Source organism: Aspergillus fumigatus, chromosome 5 (genome assembly GCF_000002655.1).
Source record: "Aspergillus fumigatus Af293 chromosome 5, whole genome shotgun sequence".
NCBI classification, from domain to species: domain Eukaryota; kingdom Fungi; phylum Ascomycota; class Eurotiomycetes; order Eurotiales; family Aspergillaceae; genus Aspergillus; species Aspergillus fumigatus.
In genome coordinates, this window is record NC_007198.1 from 255,866 (window position 1) to 270,543 (window position 14,678).

At 48.4% G+C, this 14,678-nt stretch overlaps 6 protein-coding genes across 6 annotated transcripts; 5 read left to right on the forward strand and 1 right to left on the reverse strand.

Annotated features, from left to right (window-relative positions):
* Positions 1–136: 136 nt before the first annotated feature.
* On the forward strand, positions 137–380 carry AFUA_5G00990 (uncharacterized protein; the record flags this gene model as incomplete). Its single annotated transcript, XM_743149.1, has 2 exons — positions 137–206; positions 259–380. 2 exons carry the CDS (start codon positions 137–139, stop codon positions 378–380), a joined length of 192 nt encoding a protein of 63 aa, XP_748242.1.
* Positions 381–410: 30 nt separating this feature from the next.
* On the forward strand, positions 411–985 carry AFUA_5G01000 (putative oxidoreductase, 2OG-Fe(II) oxygenase family; the record flags this gene model as incomplete). The annotated part of the gene is made up of 2 exons (XM_743148.1): positions 411–582; positions 630–985. The coding sequence occupies 2 exons, from the start codon at positions 411–413 to the stop codon at positions 983–985; spliced, it is 528 nt and encodes a 175-aa protein (XP_748241.1).
* Positions 986–1,783: 798 nt separating this feature from the next.
* Positions 1,784–9,970, forward strand: AFUA_5G01005 (uncharacterized protein). The gene is made up of 3 exons (XM_077804709.1): positions 1,784–2,687; positions 2,769–3,042; positions 9,965–9,970. Exons 1-2 carry the CDS (start codon positions 2,343–2,345, stop codon positions 2,841–2,843), a joined length of 420 nt encoding a protein of 139 aa, XP_077660847.1. The 5' UTR covers positions 1,784–2,342; the 3' UTR covers positions 2,844–3,042; positions 9,965–9,970.
* On the forward strand, positions 5,930–6,974 carry AFUA_5G01010 (uncharacterized protein; the record flags this gene model as incomplete). Its single annotated transcript, XM_743147.1, has 3 exons — positions 5,930–6,066; positions 6,117–6,302; positions 6,359–6,974. The coding sequence occupies 3 exons, from the start codon at positions 5,930–5,932 to the stop codon at positions 6,972–6,974; spliced, it is 939 nt and encodes a 312-aa protein (XP_748240.1).
* AFUA_5G01020 (N-terminal protein methyltransferase) lies at positions 7,355–8,536 on the forward strand. The gene has a single exon (XM_743146.2). The coding sequence runs from the start codon at positions 7,384–7,386 to the stop codon at positions 8,134–8,136; it is 753 nt and encodes a 250-aa protein (XP_748239.1). The 5' UTR covers positions 7,355–7,383; the 3' UTR covers positions 8,137–8,536.
* A 458-nt stretch (positions 9,971–10,428) lies between the features above and the next one.
* On the reverse strand, positions 10,429–14,461 carry AFUA_5G01030 (type I glyceraldehyde-3-phosphate dehydrogenase; the record flags this gene model as incomplete). Its single annotated transcript, XM_743145.2, has 4 exons — positions 11,449–14,461; positions 11,003–11,383; positions 10,681–10,969; positions 10,429–10,631 (listed from the first exon to the last, which is right to left on the reverse strand). Exons 1-4 carry the CDS (start codon positions 11,572–11,574, stop codon positions 10,429–10,431), a joined length of 999 nt encoding a protein of 332 aa, XP_748238.1. The 5' UTR covers positions 11,575–14,461.
* Between the last annotated feature and the right edge of the window lie 217 nt (positions 14,462–14,678).

The following is a 14,678-nucleotide window of genomic DNA, read 5'->3' on the forward strand; positions in this document are numbered from 1 at the left end:
GCTATATAAGCGGCAGGACGTTCGCCTCGATCACTCGATGTCAATCCATCACTGTGTAGTGTCAAGAGAGCAAGAGTTTTTACAGATATCATACTGTCCCCTCCAATCGTGGACTTTAGTGAGTTCCTCTCTGGTGATGCGGAGCGCAAGAAGAATTGCACCGAGGCCATTGGACACGCCTGCCGAAAAGAAGAAACTCGACAAATGTATCTCCCCTCCCTTGCCCCTCAAACGTCTAGACTTACCTGATATCGCCAGCCCAAAACGACTACAACCGCGGCTACGAAGTCATGTACGGTCAGATGATCGAAAAGGACACCAAGCACGACTTGAAAGAAGGCTTCTTAGAAGTTCGCCCATGGACCGAACCTCTGGCCTGAACGCTGGGCCCGCACTTTCGTGACACCTGTATGGACTACCTCAACCAAGTAACCGCCCTCACCGAGAAAGTCCTACAAGCCATCGGCGTGTCCCTGGGCTACGACGAGTCCTACTTCGACGAGATCTGCACGGAACCCATGGCCTTCTACCAGTTGCTTCATTACCCTCCCCAGCCTGCCGACGCCGACCCGCTGCAGCGCGGTATCGGCGCCCACCGCGACTTTGGCGTCATCACGCTGCTGCTACAGGGGATGTCCCCGGGCTGGAGGTGTGGGACGAGGAGTCGCAGTCATATTACCCTGTGTCACCAATCGAGGGGGCATATGTGGTGCACCTAGGGAATCTTTTCCAGCAGTGGCCGAATGATAAATACATGTCCAACGTGCACCGGGTGATCAACCGGTCGGATGTAGACCGGTACTGCATCCCGTTCAACTACAATGGGAATCTAGACTTTGTGATCCGGTGCATTGACTCGTGTCGCGCGAAGCCGGAGGACGAAAAGTATGCGCCCATCTCGGTGGATGACTACATCCGGCAGAAGTATAAGGATGTGTATGGGCGTGTGGGCATCTATTCGGTTGCTGAGCGGGTCAAGACATAGGCAGTGGCTTGATCATACAGGTGTGCTGCTCTGGCTCAATGCTATGTTATTTATCTTGTTGAAGTGCAATTGCCAAAAGATTTTACTGATTATATGACCATTTGCCTGGCTTTGACTGTACACCACCATTCTTAGCCAATTCTCGATCATATTCGGCAACGTCTGCTCCTTTGACTAGCCGAAACCCGACGACCCCTGAATCGCAGGTATATGTAGCAGCTAGACAGTCATTCGTTTAGAAGAATGAGACCTTCATTATTTTTCATAGACCATAGAAATTACTAGTTGTCAGTAAACTGATACAGTGTTATTATTCTTAACAAACTTTTATCACCTAGACTTCTACAGTCATTGCAATTGTTATTTTCTTCTATATGTGACCGTCAGATCACGAGTTATGCGCCGTACGCGTTTGCAATGCACCAATGCAATTCTGCATTGCTCTAGATAATAGTCGAAGTAGAGCCAAAAGTACTCTTATTTGTACTGAATGCCACTTCCTCAAAGGCGAGGGACGATCTCTCCTGGCGCTCGAGAGGAACATGCGATTCGAGAAGGCAAACATTATGAGACTGGTCAAAAGGGTGACAATCCAATGCTTCTCTTCATTATGAGTAAAATTCACTCACCTGATCTTTCTTTGTTCGACGCTCACGCACCGATTACATCTCCATCGTAAAGGCTCCCCTAGCCGCCGTGACAGGATGCGCCTATACATAGCCACAGCATATAAGGCTGACAGGCGCATCAATGGATACGTGTCCAGCCAAGTCGGATTTGTCCTTTCCTATGACGATATATGCCAATATAGACTAATTGCCCCTGGTAATATATTCAACAGGTTCAAGCCCTGCTCTTCTAACTCATCCCATCCTAAGACGGAATAAAGTGAGCTGCTGACATATCACACAGAGAGCATTTTCGTCAATGAACATATTGCTTACTTTTGCTCCAAATTTCACTCGCTTGATGGTCAGCCAAAATGACGCATTGAAATAGCCGCCCAAATATACCCAGGGTTTCATCAACGCATTTCCGTGACGAATCATTGGAGAGAAGAGTTGGGCAACGATTATCGTCGGCAATCAGAAGCCAGAATTAGATCCACTAAAGCAGTTTCCTTCCCCCACTTCTTATTGTTTTAGATATAGACTCATACACAAACTTCGCATTGATGGGACCGCCGATTCTTGACCATTCCTGGCCAATGGGGTAGAATTCATAGGCGCCACAGGGTACACAATGGTATATCCATAAATGGCTTTGATTCTGCTCCTGTCGCTCAAGTTTCAGAACGCACTATTCTTTCCTGCATACCTTCAACGTACTCACTCGTATACCGCGGCGTAGTTCCCAAATGTCATCCTCTGATACTACCAGCATCGTCAGGCCGTTGAGCCCATCAGCGATGGAGACGTCAATTCCAGAGCATGATCCGGAAGCAACACTCCTTGAGATGGAGGACATGGGGCATGACATGGCACCAGATGAGGATACTCTAGCAATATTCCTAGAGATGGGGAACATGGTGCAAGCCATGGCACAAGAAGAGGAGACTCAAGCAATACACCTAGAGATGGAGGACACGGCGCGTGACATTGTACCGGAGCAGGAATTTGGAGTGTTGCTCCTTCAGATGGAGGACATGGTGCAAGACATGAGTGACATGCTATTGGAAGCGGCGACAATGCAGGAAACAAAGGTAATGCAACCAGATTCCCCAGTGGCCGTGTTGATTCCGCCAGGATCGATGGGCGGAATAAAGCTGATAGAATGTTGCAAGTCCTTTCTCGATGCGGCCATTGGTTTTCAGAAGACCGGTGCAAACACTGTAAAGGGCATCTCGCGGGGTCGTTAATGCCTTTTGCTGATAAGTGTCCTATGCCAGAGTAAGATGGGAGTGTTATCTTATTTTTAGTATATAGAATCCCGGACCTCTCACCCTCCAGGCGGATCTGCCTGCCTAGGGTGTGAACTAAGTGATCCTCGGGGTCGGCAGCCCTTGGGTGATGCTTAATATATAGAACGAGAATGTTTAGGTGAATATTACTAGCAAGGTAGAGTGATACGATAATTGAGTTAGTTATATTATAATAATAGTACTTTATAACATGACCTGTAATAGAAATTATAAAATATATACTATTAAAGATATTAATAGAGGAAAGAGTTTTAGGAGCTTCTCTAGATCAGGAGAGGGAATAAGACCATCTAGATTCCTTCTCTTTAGCATTCACAGTAGGTCTGCAGTCTGCACTCTACCTAATCATTTAATGATTCCTTATACCTCTAACGGTCGGCTCCTTGATCTGGGATGTGGGATGGGAATCTGGGCGATTGAACTAGCAAAAGCATATCCAGATGCTGCAGCGTAGTGGACTGACCGAACCTTTATGAGAGAATTTTCAACCATCTTCACTGTGGCTCTTGGCTTGAGCAGTTGCAAATTGATTTTGAGTCTCAGTGCAACAGTCAATCGCTGAAAGGAACTTGGCTCCTTTTTTGGTATCAAAGTTTAGAGACTGCTGGGATTATTCCGCGATGGAAAATCAGTCCTAATACATCTGTCAATTTGGCGGCCTTTGCGAACGGGTATCCAAAGCCAGAGTTGGCACTCATTGATGCTCAAGCTTTAAAGGAAGCAGCTGACGAATGGAGCACCCTTGAACTCGGTGTTCAGTTTAAATGGGTAGCTAAATTGGAGATGCTACATTCGCCCTCACCTTCGCAGGCGATCAAGATGGCGTCCTCGCTGATGCGTTTTCCAGACGACGTAGACCTGAATGTGCTTAACGTATACAATGCAGCTTTCGGACGAAGAATTGTGCAATACACGTCTTGGGCCATCATCATGAGTTTGCACCAGAGCTGGAAGATTCCACAGATCACTACGCAGTGCAAATCAGTCCACGTAGCCCGCTCTCAGTGATGGGTATGAGTTCCCTCCTCAGATACAACCGTCTGATGTAGAACGCCGAAGCACTCTATAAATTTCCCGGAAAATCACTTGGATGGAAAGAAGCGCACACCTAAAACCCACCCAAGGCATCATTGCTAATTCAGGATGCTGGCCAATATATTACTCTGGGAAGCCTGCCTCCTTCTCAGTATTTACCTCCTTTACCTCCTTATGTCCCAGGGTTTTTAGTTCACCATACCTCTTACCAAGACATTAGGTTTTCCTTCTATGGGCTTTGTTGCTGTCCTTGTAGTCTGGCTGCCTGTACCAGACCCTGGAGTACATGTTTCTAATATATTCATTACAGAATCTTATAGGCTCTCGAATTGACGGCTATTGGGCTAATTATCTGTTGAACAGAGAGGAAAAACCTTATCTGAGTATGCCATGCATGTTTGTTTCCACTCTTGAGTATACTCTGTATGCTTACAATGAATTTGAATGATTCCATTGCCAATTGGATGCTGCGGACTTGACTTTATGGGCCATTGTGCTATACCATGCCGAAAACAGCATATGCTAGTAACAGCGAGTATACTAACATGGGTTATCCCCAACTTTCCCGTTAATAGAAATGGGGAAGCGTTAGCATAGCTATAATGATGAATAGTCAGCGTCATCCTGTGCTGGTCTCCACATTCATAGGAGGAAGGCCATCATTCACAGGTCACAACTTGCGCTCCTAATAAGGCAAACCAACCGAAGGAAATAAAAGAAGGCTATTGCTATGATTTCACCAAGCTATAATAACTCATCTCATTCCAACAAGGGTACATGAATCGAAACATGTTCATTATAAACAAGAAATTTGTTCAGAGCCTATATCTCTTTCACAGGCATGGAGCCAGACTTATTCAGAATGCGTTGAATGCAGCTGTCACGGTACGTCGGGGGGCGAGAGTTGGTGGTCTTCCGGATTCAGGTCCAGCTAGCTGTCTTGGTTAGAAAGCTATGGAAACCTGGATATGGGCTGAAAGCTCGCTTCTTCTCAGGAACAAGTGGCAGCGGAATAAAGTCAGAGAACACACTCCGCAGTGGACGGAGTATGCCAGCATCGAATTCGACTTCATTGAGAGCATCGGCTCTTCATAGCTCGTAGTGAGTACATGCGTAGTGAGTACATGATGAAAGTCAAGTTTGTACGTCACCCAGAAGTTTGGCTTCTTACAGGACTCTACTTGTTGGAAGATACGCGCGGTATCGCATCCTGTTGCCAGGGCGCAAGAAGTATCCACTAGCATTTCTTTGTCCATAATAGGTGCGCTATTCAGCGTACCGCTTCTTAGGTCTCTAGCCTTGAAACGGTAGGGTATGGGAGGTATCCATGAAGGTAGCGAACCAACATGTTTGGCCTGCTCAGCACTACTTGCTAGATGCTCATGTCATCAAAGCAGACAGGGATGGGGTGGATGGTGTCAAGCTGCCACTTTCAACGGGCTTATAGTGTAATGTCTTCAGCAATGGAATAAATCGCAGAATAACGTAGGCATCTGCCGTAACCTGGGGTTTGGTCTCGAAATCCTTGGGGCGACATCGCTGCAGTTCCTGCCAGGCAACATCCAGGTTGCCCCAGTACTCTTACGGGAAGAACGACCCTTCACATATATCCAAAAATTGATCAAAATTCATCATAGAAATATATATATCACAATGGCATTGTCAGTGCACAGGCGCCGGATAGCCCCGGTGCTATACTGCCCATTTTGTCAAGCGCTACGACATTGGGATCAAGGCGACCCGCCGTCTCAGCCACCGCAGCAATCCCAGCCAGTAGATGATAATCGACCCCTGCACCCACTAGACGGCCAGATTCGAGAAAAATTCGTCGGGCTCAGACGGCTCCATCTGACGTGTCGGTCCGTCAGTCGACTATGTGACCCCTCGGCGCTTAACCTATCTGAGATCGGTTGGCAGTGCTACCGGGCGATTATTTAATTAAAAACCGTTTGTGATTTCGCTCAGTTCAACAACTACTGTATGTCAGGATGAATGCTAGTGATGACTCTTCGTTCTACCTGTATGGTATGGGTGAAAGGCCTGAGGCGCTTACGCTCGGGTCATTGGTCCTGGAAAGATACTGGGAACCACTGGTTGCAAGACATTATACCCACGAATTACTGAGGTATGTGCCCCCTACTCTCTGGTCCAGTCGTCATTTAACTTCCTCGATAGCCAGGAAGCACTCCAGGAGCATGCCTATGTCAGCAATGTGTCCAACGTGATCTTCCACGGACGCTCTCGCCTGACACCGGGCATCAGCCTCAGCGGTGGGGACATCATCGATCTCACTCTGGCTTGGAATAAGGACTCCGAACGCATCGTGGTAGCAAAAAAGGGAGTGCGAATAATCCTGAAGGAGTACGTTTTCTGGCCCATCCATGGCATCCATTATGCATCCTCCTCACATGATTTAGTCCTGAAGAATTCCTGGCAACGTCTGTCCTGCGCAACCCCAAGGCGCAGGAGAAGCTCAAATTATGGCTGTCCGCCGCTCGGAGCGCCTACGTCCTGAACTTCAAGTTTGCACGTCGTCCGAAGATCTGGATGCTGTCTGGACTATATCTTCTTGAAGACGCGTGTACAATGGTCTCTCGCCATAGCTCTAGTAAGATATCCGCCGGGGTCTCGGGCTCCCTCGTCGGTGCGCTCTCAAGCGTACCTGTGGGCGGCTTTTTGAATCTCGGCGAGGGCAATTCCTGGGAAATGACTATGGAACTGACCGAGCAGCATGTTTGGGCCGCTCAGTACCGTTTACTAGATGCTCGATTTGTCAAGGTGGACAAGAGAGGTGCGGATAGCGTGAAGCTGCCGCTCTCAATGGGGTTGTACCGTGATGTCTTATCAGTGGGCACCGTTAGAGGTGCGGAAACAGACGAAGTGGAATTGGAATTGAAGAATAAGGACCAAGCTGGTGGCGAATCGGGCCAGGATGTGGAAGATCAGGATGGTGAGGAGCTGGAGGCGTATGAAAAGCGATTAGAGGAGGCCATTTCTGTATTTGAGAAGGCTCCATTGCATTTTTTGAGGTGAGATATCGTATGGCCAAGTCCTGGAAATGACAATCCTCAAGCATTATCACTGTTGCTCCGGAAGTTTAGCTAAACCGAGACCACATTTGGTATAAACAAGCTTTCCATGCGGATCTATCAAGAAGTTGGAGGAATATATGTCTTAGCAGATTTCCTGCAACTGGGCCCATACATAGCAGCAGTGTTAAAACACGGAGGAACGCCTCTCACGTAACTCGTACTAGGATGATAGAAGCAAGTTTTTACCTAGAATGCTAGCAGGTATTTTGATCGAGGTCGAACGCATAGTTGATTGTTGGCAATTCACATTACGTGGGAGTTATGATAATCACGTGACTAAAATATCACCATTTTTGCTTCTTGGAACGGCAGAGGAGAGACAATCGAACAACGTCACCAATCGACCAATCATGTCGTCTCCTACAGTGTCGGCAAAGCTTGAAGGCTCGAAGGAGCAGTCCAAATCGGCTCCGGATTCCAGGATCGATCATGCGGCCTCGTTGAAGTATTGGAACGATGTCCCTGCTACCTCCAACGGCATGCTGGCCATGCTCGGCGATTATCCGTGGTATTCCCGCATTGACCTACGAGGATCACGGGCCTTCTTGGCCAAAGTGCGTCGGCTTTTACCATCCTGCAGCACAGAAGGCAAGCTCAAACTGGCGGTGGATTGTGGTGCCGGAGTCGGACGGATAACGGAAGGGTTTCTCAGTCATGTCTGCGAGGTTGTGGATGTGGTCGAACCGGTCGCGAAATTCACCGAGGTCGTGCGCAACAGCTCCCTGAAGAAGGATGGTACTGTTGGGGATATCTACACTGTGGGGCTTGAGAACTGGTATCCGGAGAAGAAGTACGATTTGATCTGGACGCAGTGGTGTGTGGGACATCTGACGGACGCGCAATTGCTTGAATATGTGAAACGATGTCGGGCCGCCTTGACAGAGACTGGCATTATGGTGGTCAAGGAGAACCAATCTACGGATATCAACGGGGAGGACATGTTCGATGAGGTGGACAGCAGCGTCACCAGGACCGATGAGAAGTTCAAGAAGATCTTTAAGGAAGCTGGAATGACCGTCTTCCTCTCGGAGATTCAGACGGGGTTCCCGAAAAATTTCAGGCTCTTGCCGGTCAGATCGTACGCGTTACGGCCCAATAGCTGAACTCTCAGTGAAATGATCTCTCATCTTAGTCATACCGCCGTCGAAGCTCGCCTTTTCCACTTGTTCGCAACTTGGGCCGTCTGGAAGATTGCATCGAATACAAGTTCAGGTAACATGGTTCAGTCTTGCATGCGGTGGAAAATGAGACAACGACCGCGTTGTTCTGGTCAATCCGGCCAGTAGGCACTTACCATACCAGGACTGTCTATAATGGGGTTGATCAACGTATTGTTGACGGTACTCAAAGACTAATCTTCCGTCACGATTTTCATATACAGAAATTCGTCCACTCATATTCAGCCGGAATTATCCAAGTTCCGCATGGCCAAGTCCGGAAGCTCGCATTGTGTGAGAAAGGCGTCGGAAACTACCTGCAAATCAAGGGTATTGATACTCATTGATCTATTCCTGAGTGAGGAAGAAACATTAGAAGCCTTGCTATCAATGGACAATTGTGTTCACGAGTCGGCAAGCAAAGCATCAGTAGACATACACACCAGAATTGTAAGATAACATTCACGTGACTCACGCGTCGCGCATCAATTTCTGCTCTCGAAAGCAACAGTCAGAAGCAAACAACATGTAAACCGACTCCATTCCGCAGGAAAAACACTTGAAAATGGCACACAAAAAACTGGGTAAACAGCATGCTGACTTCATGCGATGGGCCAAGTCCCACGGAGTCAAGATCAATGGCGTCACGCCCGCCCACATACCCGGTCGCGGGTCAGGGATGATCGCGACCAGAAACATAGAGGTGCGTAGGTGGATCTACTATGTCTACAGCGCTCATAACTGACCACCGATAATACATGTGCCAGGCGGGTGAGGTCATGATCGCAGTCCCATTGGACTTGATGATCACCATTGATTCTGTCCCGGTCACTTTCACCAAGCAGTTTCCTCCTGGGACATCAATTCATGGAATCCTTGCTGCGTTTCTAACAGAGGGAGATCATGAATTCCTGAAGAGGTGGGATTTATGGCGCAAAGTCTGGCCATCGCGCAAGGACTTTGAAGACAGTATGCCCATCCTATGGCCGGAGGAGTTGCGGAGGTCAAACTCGGAGTTTCAGAAGGCACCCTGCGAGCGGCCCTTTCTGCTGCCTCCTTCAGCTTCTGGCATTTGGAATTCCTTTAAAACTAGCCAGAGAAACAGAAAATTCGAGTCCAAGAGCCAGAATCTGCTTGCCCAGCAGGAGAAAAGGCTCCAGGACGCATGGCGGAACGTGCTCACCGTGTTTCCTAACATGGATTGGGATAAATTCTCCTTTCATTGGTTAATTCTGAACACAAGAAGCTTCTACTACGTTAAGCCCGGGCAAGAACCTCCTGAGGACTGGAACGATGCCATAGGTCTTGTGCCGTTTGCCGATTATTTCAATCATTCGGATGATGCTGTAAGAGCATCTCCACTGCAGTGGACAATCGTGGAGCTGATGCCGTGAGCAGGATTGCGAAGTTGTCTTTGACGGAGCTAAGTACACATTTACTGCTTCTCGTCGATACGGTAGGACAATGCTGATACCGTCAAAGTAGACATCTGACCGGTAGAGTAGAGAAAGGAGAGGAGATCTTCATGAGTTACGGAGCTCATTCCAATGACTTTCTTTTCGTCGAGTGCAAGTACCATTCTTCACTACGAGGCCAGCACGCCTGACCTGAAGCAGATGGATTTTTTCTCGATCACAACGAGTCGGATGTTATATTCCTGGATGATATCATCTCACATAATCTTTCTGAAGCGGAAAGGGAAGAGCTTGCCTCCCAGCAAGGCCTAGAGTAAGTGGTTGCCATATCCCCAGTGCGCAGTCTTCTAATCCCCAAGGCAGAGACTACCAACTCACGCCTTATGGCGTTTGTTCTCGCACGATTAACGCGGCGTGTGTCAAGTACATGCCATCCAATGACTTTCGAAGTCACGTACACGGTCGAGCAACTAAAGCATTCGACACGCGGAAAACCTGGAACATTATCTGCAAGTGGATTGAGATCTACTTACAGGAGAGCAATACAACAATAGAGGCTCTTGAAGCATTAGGAACTCAAAACAAAGGGCTAGTTAGACATCAGGACAAGCTAGCCTCACTTCGAAGGAGGTGGGAACAGATCAGGGTGATATGTCAGAATGCTTTGGATAAAATAAACGCAACTCAGGTAGAGCATGAGTGAACATAGAACATGCAAGCTACATTTGATCGCCACTCATTTGTACTCTGAAACCACCAACGCAAGGAGAACAATTAATAAAGACGAAGCAAGCCGATTGTCAACAATCCCTACAGGAAGAGGTCACTCTCGAGCATCGACACTGGCGATATGGGCCACCAGATCCAGCACTCGACGACTATATCCCCACTCATTGTCGTACCAGCTCACCAACTTCACGAAATTGGCATTCAGCGAGATACCAGCCTTGATATCGAAGATGGACGAGTGTGGGTTTCCGATTATGTCCTTGGATACAATATCATCCTCGGTATAGGTCAGGATACCTAGAGCAATTAGATATGATTCGAACGTGAAAGAAAAGGCAGGCCCTACCCTTAAGAGGCCCATGAGCAGCCTCCTTGATCGCCGCCACGATCTCCTCATAGGTCGCACTCTTCTCAATCCGGCACGTCAAATCAATGACGGAGACATCCGAGGTTGGCACCCGCATAGCCATGCCAGTGACCTTACCCTGCAGCTCCGGGATCACCTTACCAACCGCCTTCGCGGCACCAGTACTGCTGGGTATGATATTCTCCGCGGCTGCACGCCCACCCCTCCAGTCCTTGGACGAAGGCCCATCAACCAGCTTCTGCGTCGCGGTGTACGCATGGATAGCAGTCTACGCATGGATAGCAGTCATAAGCCCCTCCACGAAGCCGAACTTCTCATTGATAACCTTGACCAAGGGAGCGATAGCGTTCGTGGTGCACGATGCGTTGGACACCACGTCCGCCGTGCCGTCGTATTTCTCCTCGTTGACCCCCATCACGTACATCGGGGCATCAGCGGACGGAGCCGAGATGACGACTTTTTTGGCTCCGCCGCGAAGATGTGCTTTGGCTTTGTCGACCGTCGTGAAGACGCCGGTGGACTCGATGATGTACTCGGCTCCAGTTTCGTGCCAGGGAATGCGGGCGGGGTCTTTCTCGGCGTAGAACTTCACCTTGCGCCCTTGGATGGTGAGAGAGCCTTCGTCCTGGGAGATTTCGTGCTCGAAGCGGCCGTGGGTGGAATCATATTTGAGCATGTATTGCTATGGAACAATCCCTTGTCAATCCATCGTGATGTGGAGACTTGGTGAGGATGGGTGCGACCTACTGCATACTTGGGATCGATAAATGGGTCGTTGACAGCAACAACCTCGAGTTCGTCATGGGAGAAGGAATTGCGAAAGACAATGCGACCGATCCGGCCGAATCCGTTGATGCCAACTTTCACCGTCATTTCTGCTTGTCTGAGCTGTTGGATAACAGGGACGGTGAACTTGCTCAGCGCTTGAGGGTCCGTATCCTGGTGTAGCTGCGATCATTTTATATCATGGTTCAGCTTTCAGGTGACGTACTCTATAATGCATTACTACAATGAATTTACTATTATTATGACCACGGTCTAAAGGTGACACAACTTTGTACAGCATCAGCTCCTAACAAATGGAGTAGTTCGGTGAGCCCGCAACGTCAACATCCTGGATAGGGGTGAGATGGTTCACCAATTATTCAACTGTCAACGGCAAATTAATGATGATGAAGCAAAAGGGACTGCCTCATCTGACCAATATCCAATGGAAGTGATCGCTCTCAGCATACCGAGTTCTTCTTTCGGCCTGTTGCCCTTCATAGACGTAGTCACATCCCTTTGGCATTACCCCGGATATGCAGAGTCGATAGTTTCATCGACGTCATTGGAGGCATGAGCTGATTGTTTAATCAATCACGATGTACGGAGTCTGTTTACTCTTTGTGGCATGCCCGTATTCGGGACGTGTGACTGTGAGTCAGCACCCCCGGTGTCAAGATTCGTAGCTCGGTGACGGACTGGACAGTTTGCATTTGTCAGCTTGTATACATTAGCTGTTAGTTGTTTCAAATGAACATGGAAAGCTTGGTCAGTGTTGGTCGATCTGACAATATAGCGCCTCCGGGTATCACGGAATGAGTCAGACTAGCTCAGATGATCGACCACCAGGGCTGATGGAATACGGCTACCAAGGCATCAGTTGCAATCAACCAGGATGTTGTTAGACTGGAGGCAAGCGACTGCCGAACTGCTTGTAACCCCCTACCAGTACAGTGCAACCTAGCCTGCTGCACAATCAACGACCTGAACAGTGGGATCACTCCCGCCGCGGGGGAATCATAGTTTCACCGCAATTTCATCTTCGGTTAGTGATAGTGGATGGCCACAGGGCCATCGTGAGTATACAACAATCACCATCGCCGACGCCGAGGCGATTGGATATGACAAGCTTATTGAAATTCTTGTTACCCTTTTGACTGAAGCTCTGGGCTACACTCGATTGCGCCTTTGTATACATTAGAAACGAGAAAAGCCAAGTTACGAGAGTCAGGTGCTTTCTATCATCATCGCTGCGGACAAGGAGAATAGGGAGGAGGAGCCGATTCGTATGGCGGAAGCTGTTCCGGCTCATTCTGATCCGGTAGTCGTCCGCCTGGTAGCGTTGCGGCGGGTTGATGATGAGATTCATGATGTAACTGACTGAACTAGTTCAGGGCCGCATCGCTCATCCGAATAGTCGAAGGCCGAGGTGAATCCGGGCGTCGCACAGGTGGCAGTCGAACCAAAGAAGGTCGTGGATATGCTGGATCTGACCCTGGAGTTGAATGTGCTGACATGCTGGCACCATCACTCGGTGCATTGCCTTTGGATTTCTCTCGCATAGAAACAGGTCGCGCAACTGCAAGCATTTCGGCATGTTTGGCTTTTCAAAGGCAGGGCCATCGACACCACCGCTCGACAGAGTCCCGATGGAACCATCAACGCCAATTGTACGGTTGGATGATTGGCAAACAGGGCAAAACACTCGAGGCCAAAAAACACCAGTCCCACGATGCCTTTTGTTGAGAAGTGGAAGGTTCCATCGCTTTCTCCCTCATGTCGTTTTAGCCATATTCTGGACCCATGGACTTGTCTTGTTCTATCATCCAAACCGGGGCGCAACGATGATAAGTGCAGAAGGAAAGTCATCGAGCCATCTGGTAAAACCAAGTGCTTGCGATCCTTCGTATCCGCACGCAACACCGTTCACCTCCCCCAGCAGGTTTTAGAAGCGTTAGGTCTCGCTTTATATAGCTCAAAGTCACCACAAGCCGCATCGATACGAGCGTCACCAGCAGCAGCCGCACAGTACAGGCAATTCCTGCACTGCCACAATAGGCAGATGTAAGGCAACCACAGAGAATAGAGCCGAATTATCAGTTGATTAACCCCAGAATGAAGGCATTAGCGGTATCAAAACAATAGGCTCCGAGCAAGCCACATGATTTGGTGGCAGTCCGCGCTGATCCCGATGCTTTCGAAGATAGTGTCAAGGATCGTGGATGTTGATGTCGACGGCGATGCTGCATGGGTATTTGGTAAGATACCCTGGATGATAAGGGTAGATGCAACTCGACAGGAGACTGCAACTTTTACCAGAGGCTCCAGAGCTACAACTACAACGAGCTAACATTGCCATAATTGGAGTCTCGTGCTTCAACACCACGCTCAGGTTACCGGCCGGCAAAGGGAATAATCTTGCATAGACAGGGAAAAAATCTGGCAGTGGTAATCAGCACTTTACATCCTTTCAGCAGCCCTCGTGAGGTCCACAAGAGCCTCGCGGCGCTTGATTTTACCCTCCTCGACCACGGCTCCATCGAAGGTCACCATTATGCGTCCAGTCTAGTGCACGTGTTGTGTTTCGAGCTGCATTCCTGTAGAATGGTTCTGAAAGGTCAGTGTCAGACATCTCGTACGAAGAACTTATTCCTCCAGATTTACTAAGCTGTACGCCTCGGGCATCAAGATCGTCTGTCTTCGTCGAGATGGGGTTGGCAACCGCATTCATTGCGGCCAAAAGGCAATGGCAATGGTGGCGATCTGCATGACGGATGGAAAATTGGTCTTGTAGAAGATTGCAGTAGAACAGTTGAGAGAGAAATGGTGTTGATGAGGTTGATACTTTACAGATTACAGCACCGTGAAGCTGTCTTAACAATGCTGGATCGTGGCAAGCAATTAGGACGAACTGAAATCACTTCTTAGGAATTCCAGTATGCTAGTATTTTGGGTTTTAATTTCTCTCCGCTTAGGTGCATTAATAATTCAAAACGCCATATAGTAGGAATTTGAATTGTCATAGTATGGCTATCAACTGATCTGAATGATATATAGTAGGACTCGAATCTCGAATCGCTGTGTAGCAGAGATTTGAGTCACCATATAATGTGGATATCGAATGATTCAAATTACCATATGATAGGAATTCGATGACCATATAGTAGGGATCAAAATGAGGATATCAATCGATTCGAATCATCATACAGTGT